General features: G+C 37.4%; 1 protein-coding gene across 1 annotated transcript in view; it reads right to left on the bottom strand.

The window, feature by feature from the left end:
• Positions 1-7,500, bottom strand: part of LOC144975297 (uncharacterized) — a 21,382-nt gene that overhangs the window by 13,385 nt on the left and 497 nt on the right. The window contains exons 2-3 of the mRNA XM_078919249.1: positions 6,261-6,526; positions 1,924-2,089 (exon numbers count right to left, since the gene is read on the bottom strand). Of these exons, the coding sequence (XP_078775375.1) occupies positions 1,924-2,089; positions 6,261-6,526 (432 nt within the window). The remainder of the gene's footprint in view (positions 1-1,923; positions 2,090-6,260; positions 6,527-7,500) is intronic.

Below are 7,500 nucleotides of genomic sequence, written 5' to 3'. Positions count from 1 at the left end.
CACAGGTCCTGCCAAGAGGTACACACTCAAATTTTTACAAATCATGTATATATGTAAAACCAAAAAAATAAAACAGTGCGTAACAAAGAGATGATTTACAAGACAAAAAATATCATCTCCCAAAACTCTACATTTTGACTGTTTCCTTCTCAGCCAGGGTATCTGTCCAGGGCCTGGACAAAACCAAGTTATCTCATTCAAAGACAAAAACAGAAAACGTGTTGGAAAACAGATATAGGGGGATAGAAGATGCAGTACGTGCCTCCCGACCTACTATGGGAGGTCAGGAATCCCACCCAGAGGTCTTGGTTGACCAAAGGCTAAGGAAGCAGATCCTAACAGAAAAGTGAGACAAAGACAGAGCTGCTGGGGTCAAAGGCTCAAATTGTTGAACCTGAAAACTGGAGCGACATGCAAACACCCCCATCACCCCCATAAATCATCAAAAGAGAGTTATAATTGAATTATACAGGAAAATTAAGTCTCATTCCCACTAAAGGCCTGTGCTGCTTTGGAATAGAACAATTCAAAGGTGCTTAGTTTAAAATATGGCAACATCTCTTCATGAACTGCAAAAGAAATCAAGGGCCAGGTTCAAGCCCTGCTTTTGGATTGGAAGGTCTTGGGTTCGAGCCTCACTCAGAACATAGTTGAGCCCTTGGAAAAGGCTCTTTACTCACATTCTCTCACTGTACTCAGGTGTAAAATGAGTACCTGGCCATAAACAGCATTGTCCCTGTTGGTATAATTGTCATATCGCCTAAAAGACATCATGTCTCGTTCTACATGTTACGTGTTGCTGCTGGTCAGGGACCTTTTGTAAAGTGCTTTGAACATGTTAAGTGGATATTGCGCTATATAAAAGCTCAAGACGGATCTTTTTTTTTTTTTTGCTGAGTGTCATTGTACAATGGTTGTGGAGTATGCAGAGTAATGTTAAATACTTTGAAAATGATTAAAGGAACTCTTGAGGTAACCCTGGAGCAGAGTTTCTCCTCTTTCAACTTTTGCAGCTACATAGTCTTATGGTATGACGCATGCCTTTGGACTGGAAGGTCCAGAGTTTGAGTGTCACTCTGAATGGCACACAGTTGTTGAGTCCTTGGAAAAGGCTTTTTACTCACATTCTCTCATCGCACTCAGGTGTAAAATGATTACCCGGCCATTAACAGGATTGTGTCTGTCTGATAAAAAATTGTAATATTGCCTAACAGGCTTCATGTCTCGTCTTGTTAAGTGTTGCTATTAGCTAGGGCTCCCTTGTAAAGTGTTTTGAATGCATTAAGTATTCCTCCCACCAAATCCAAGCATCAGTAACACACTTTATAGCCACCTGGAACAACTACAAAAGACGTTTAACTTCTACGTCATGGCACAAGACCGAAGGACTAGAGCTCAGGTGGTCGCTGGTTCGGATAAGTAAGTAAGTAAGAATGCATTGAGTGGATATTGTGCTATATAAATGCTCAAACAGATTTTTTTTTAATGCACGAATTTGAATTTATTCTAAGTCTTGAAGTAATGAATTTTGTTGGAGCAACATCGAAATGGTACTATGGAATATTCTGATCTACCTAATATAATTTTTTCTAAACTGAAGGAATATTGTAATTCGTGACTGCAACAACTGTTTGCTGTTATTGAGCTGTATCCTTTCTGCTCTAACATCATGCCGAATATTTGTTGTCAATAATAACAACAGGCCTTGGATACAACAGCAGAGTATAAGATGTCAAACACTTGCAGATCACTGGGAGGATTTTGCTTCTCAATATTTTTCCTGTTTTAAACAGAAGATTGGTAACTTTCTTTTTAATTTAACATAAGTATAAAAATAAGAATTTCACCATATTCAAAAACGATAACAACATGAAAAAAATGCACTCTTTCCTATTATCAACAATTAAATTAAACCATACTTACACGAATTTCGAAAAGCTGATTTCTGCACTATATCCATTGTACCTCGTATATCATATAATATTTCATAACCAGAAGGACAAATGTTGTCACTCTCATAGATAACTTGTAAATCTTCGTTTAGGGGAGCACAGATTTTCCTCGAAAAGGAAGGATCATGACATTTTACCTGAAATGGATAATTTATAAATGAAAATTTGACTGTGATTAATGTTTGCAGTTATGTGGTCTTGTAGTACAACACTTGCCTTTGGATTAAAAGGTCCTGAGTTCAAATTCTGTTCTGAGAGGCGCATAGTTGAGACCTTGAAGAAGGCTCTTTACTCATTCTCTCACCGTACTCAGCTGTAAAACGAGTACCTGGCCATTAACCTGAACATTGTAACACGTCTGACCAACAAGTCTTGTTTTTGTTGGCTCTTACATTTAAGTGATTCGAGTGATTTTTATGTGACATTACGCCTGGATTCTAATACCATCTAATTTGTGATATTCTTGTGGTTTTATTGATATTCATATTAACGATTTCTAACAGAGGATTTTTCTAAAATTTTCAAACTTAAGTATGGATTTCCCAAAGTTGAACATAGTTTTAAACTGCTATTTGTTTACAGCCATATTGGAAACTTTATTCACTGTGCTTTATTTTACAACTTTTAACAACTACCATGTACATAGATCTATTTATAATACTAATTTTATGAAAAGACTCAGAGGGGGTATATGAAAACAACGCCCTATCACCACTGTCATTGGTCACTGGCAAACCCCATTACGACCCCAATCCTCACTTAAATTAATCAACACTCATCCCTATTCCAATCTAATCACTTAATAAATACTCCTCATCGTTCTGTCAAATGTCAACACTGTCCGTGACAGACAGTATGAAATGAACAATCGTGATATCATATTGCAGTAACGTCACCGTTTTGAGCAACAACAACAACAACAACCCGCATATGAGATTAACAATCGGATTACTAAATGTTAGATCGTGCTGTAATAAAACTCAAGATATAATCGACATAATTGAAGATCACAAAATGACTATTTTTGTCATCTTGGAAACATGGCTTAATCATTCATATGATGACCCAGTTCTGAAAGCAATTACACCCGAAGGCTTTAATGTTAAATCATTTCCATGCATTGGGAGGAAAGGTGGTGGAATTGCAATTATTTACAACTTGTCAATCTTTGATAAGATATCATTCCACCATGATGATTTTAGAAGCTTTTGAGTATGCTTGATTTGCCATTCATGAAAATAATTTAACAAAGTCATTTCACTGTATTTAACGCCCACCCCAAAGCCAACAAAGCAAAATATCAACAATTGATTTTTTATCAGATTTCCTAGAATTTATGTCTATTCAATCCATAAACAAAAGCATAATATTTTTATGGGTGATTTTAACATTATTTCGGAAACATAAATGAATCCGAAGTATTTCGAGAGCTTATTGATACAAATAACTCTATTCAATTTGTAAGCTGTCCTACAAACAACCATGGCCACACAACAGATCATGTCATTACAGACAGTGAACATTATCTCTCTTCACCTGTCTTGAATATTGATATATTAATCTAGGATCATCATTTAATTGTGTTTTGCATTTTATTTCCAATGAAGCACGAAGAAAAAAAGATCATAACATCTCGTAATATGAAGAATGTAGACATGAACATTTTTAAACAAGACCTTGACCATAACGTTAAAAATAAAAATGATGCAAATGATCTCCACCAGTCAATTGTTGATAAGATGGACAACCATGCTCCCTTAAAAACAAGAGCAGTGAGGGTGAAACATCAAGCACCCTGGTATAATACAGAAATAAAATTGACTGGATTAGCCAGGAGGTAGGCAGAAAGAAAATGGCTCGAGTCCAGAGATGGTGTGGATAATAAACTGTACATCGCAGCTAGAAATAATGTGAAAGCTGTCAATTACAGGGCAAAAAAGAAATACTATGAAGACAGTCTGAATAAAATGTCGGAGATAATTCTTTTCCTTGACCAAGGAACTGCTGGGACAACAGACGAATGAAGCTCTCCCATCGTCAACCGATCATGCAGATCTACCAACTCACTTTGGTCAATATTTTAAAGAAAAGGCCGATACCATCAGGAAAGAACTCTCACGTGAATCGATCCAAGCAACATTTGACAAGTTTCATGGTGATTCATTAACAATTTTTTAAAAGATCACTGAAGTTGACCTATGTGACTGCAATATGTGGTCTCCAACTAAAAGTTGTGATTTAGACCCCGTAAACACTGCCATGCTAAAAAAAACTGCATTGATGTAATTTTAACACCATTTACATGTATTGTAAATAATTCATTGCAGTCAGGTGCTATACCAGACATTTACAAAGTTGCTCATGTCAAACCCCTTTAGAAAAAACCTGATCTAGATAAAGAGAACTTAAAAAACTATTGCCCTGTCTCTAATCTTCCTTTTCTCTCTAAAATCATGGAAAAGCATGCTTTGAAACATTTACTGTCTCATCTTTAAAATAATTGTCTTGATGTAAAATTTCAGTCGGCTTATAAGCAGCATCATTTGACGGACACCACACTTGTTAGGGTTGTTAATGATCTTCTCTATTTTTATAGACAATGGATCATGTTCTTTGCTGAATTTGCTTGACCTATCGTCCGCTTTTGACACTATCAATCACAATCTTCTCCTCAACGGTCTTGAAATTACTTATGGCATGTCTGGTGCAGCACCTGATCGGTTTAGGACACATTTGTTTAATCGTAAACAGATTATTACGGTGGATGAATATAGATCTGAGGAAATCTTTCTTGATTGTGGGGTTCCCCAAAGTGAACTTGGACTCATTCTTCTTGTTCTGTACGTTAGCCCTCTGTCTAAAATCATCAGAAGTTTCTGTCTGTCTTACCATCAATTCGCTGATGATACGCAGTTGTATTGCATCTCCAATATGAGAAATTTACAAGAAGTATTAGCCATTAGTAAGAATTGTATCCAAGGTGTTAAGAAATGGATGAATGAGGAATGACTGAAACTGAATGATGATAAGACGGAGGTACCACAGAGCATTCGTGAAAAAGAATCTTTGTCTATTTTTAAACTTTCTCTTAAAACATATCTGTTTCGATTTTAGAGGATGATACGAGAAGCAAGGTAGGCATCTAATTTGTGTTGTGTGTGTGTGTGTGTGTGTGTGTGTGTGTGTGTGTGTGTGTGTGTGTGTGTGTGTGTGTGCATGCTTGTGTGTGTGGATGAGCATGTTTCAGCCAAAGTAATTTGGAATTTAAGCGCTTAGAGTCCGGTGTCTCAGAGTCATAATGCTAAATAAGTTATTATTATTATTATTATAAAAGCGTTGTCTCTGTCAGAAAAAAAAATTGTAATATCGCCTAACAGACATCATGTCTCGTCCTACATGTTAAGTGTTGATGATGGCTTGGGACTCCTTGTAATGCGCTTTGAGCATTTTAGTGGATATTGCGCTATATAAATGCTCAAATTGATAATAATAATGAAAAATGGTCAATATGTATTTTTAGCTTCCAACCTATCTCATTGTTTGCCTGGGGTAACCCCTTACTGATCATTTTCCCTCACTCCATAACTACATAAAACTTACAAAGCTACCTACCAACCACCTAGCTAATTATCTAAATATGTACTCAGACATAGCAGACATGCACACTCATCCATCCATCCATTTCTCTCTCTCTCTCTCTCTCTCTCTCTCTCTCTCTCTCTCTCTCTCTCTCTCTCTCTCTCTCTCTCTCTCTCTCTCTCTCTCTCTCTCTCTCTCTCTCTCCCTACCTCCCTCCCTCTCTCTCTCTCTCTCTCTCTCTTTCTCTCTCTCACACACACACACATACACACAGACATATACACACACAGACAGACAGACATGCCTGCATACATACATACATACATACATACATACATACATACATAAATACGGACGGACGGCGGACGGACGGACGGACGGACGGACGGACAGACAGACAGACAGACAGACAGACAGACAGACAGACAGACAGACAGACAGACATACATACATACATACATACATGCATACATCCTCACACAACAGACAACATAGCAGATACACAAATAGATAAACACATTCAAACATGTTATTCAGGCACGGATTGACATATACATACATCGATTAAAGAATAATACAAATCTTTTACATGATCATGAAAATGATGATGTGATGATGATGATGATGATGATGAAACGTATAAGTATTTCACCAGTTACAGGACTGACAAGGAAAAATTAACCAGAGATCACACTTAGTGTTTTAAAAAAGGGAACCACTTAAACTTACCACCATTGTCTCAGTGCTACTAGTAACAATAATCTTTGTGTTATAACTGCAACCAACTGTTAAGTCACCGTCTGTGCAAAGCCTGTAGACTCTTCGAGTCATACTGCTTCTCCCTCGAAATGTAATGATACAGCGCTGTGTAGTACCATTGTTTACTGGACAGCTTATATGATCTGGTAACATTTTTCCAAACATATTATGCAGAGTTACACGTGGTTTATCAACAAGAACAAGCTCATCACAGCTGGTCATATTATGTGTCTCATCTGCAGAGTGGAAATAGAAAGGTGGATGAGTTAATTATTGTGATAACCTTGAACTTCGACTATACATGCTCAAAGCGCTTTACAAAGGGTCCCTGACCAACAGCAGCACGAAACATATAGAACGAGACATGATGCCTGTTAGGCAATATATTACAATTTTATATGACAGAGACAACGCTGGTCAGGTGCTCATATTACACCTGAGGACGGTGAGAGAATGTGAGTAAAGAGCCTTTTCCAAGGACTCAACAATGCACCGAGTGAGGCTCGAACCCAGGAGCTTCCGATCCCAACGCGAGTGTCATACCACAAGACCACATAACTCAGTGTCATTAGTTCATCATGTTGCTCATGCTGAGAGCATCATTCTACTTTTCGTTGGCAACATAAAGAACATGTGGATGTTGTAACAGGATTCATAATATACCTATGCTTGTTATTTTGTCTCATCTGATATGTGAGTTTGTTGTCGTAGTCGTAGGTAAGGGATAATGATGGTTAGAATAATGATGGTTAGACTGCGGACTGTTTAATAAATTCTGTTGTTTACTTAGTACACTTCTAGTCATTTATTTTTCCTATTCCTGAGTTCTTTCCTGCCTTATATTTCACCTTGTTAAGAGTCCATTCTTTCATTTGAATCATTTTTCTTTTCCTGTCTGCGACTTGGTGATACTTTAAACCCTCCCCCCCCCCCCCCCCCCCCCCCCACTCACCCCTCAGTAGCTTACTCGATTATCCGCTGGTCATGAAAATTACTAGTTATCAAACCACTACAAACAAGCAAATGCAGCACTATATCATCAAAGTGACAAATGAGGAAGCAGGCAATGGCGTATGAGAAAATTTTGAAAATGGGCTTCAAAACAACAATATTTTTTATATCTGTAAACAGTTATTCAGAGTAGACTCTGCTGGATACCTGTAGACAGTTATTGTTATTCATTCAGAGTGACTGTGAATAACAACAGCCT

The sequence above is a fragment of the Berghia stephanieae genome, chromosome 6 (genome assembly GCF_034508935.2).
Source record: "Berghia stephanieae isolate SIO BIC M18660-M18661 chromosome 6, UCSD_Bste_1.3, whole genome shotgun sequence".
Taxonomy (NCBI): Eukaryota; Metazoa; Mollusca; class Gastropoda; order Nudibranchia; family Aeolidiidae; genus Berghia; species Berghia stephanieae.
This window is presented reverse-complemented; position numbering and strand designations above follow the sequence as displayed.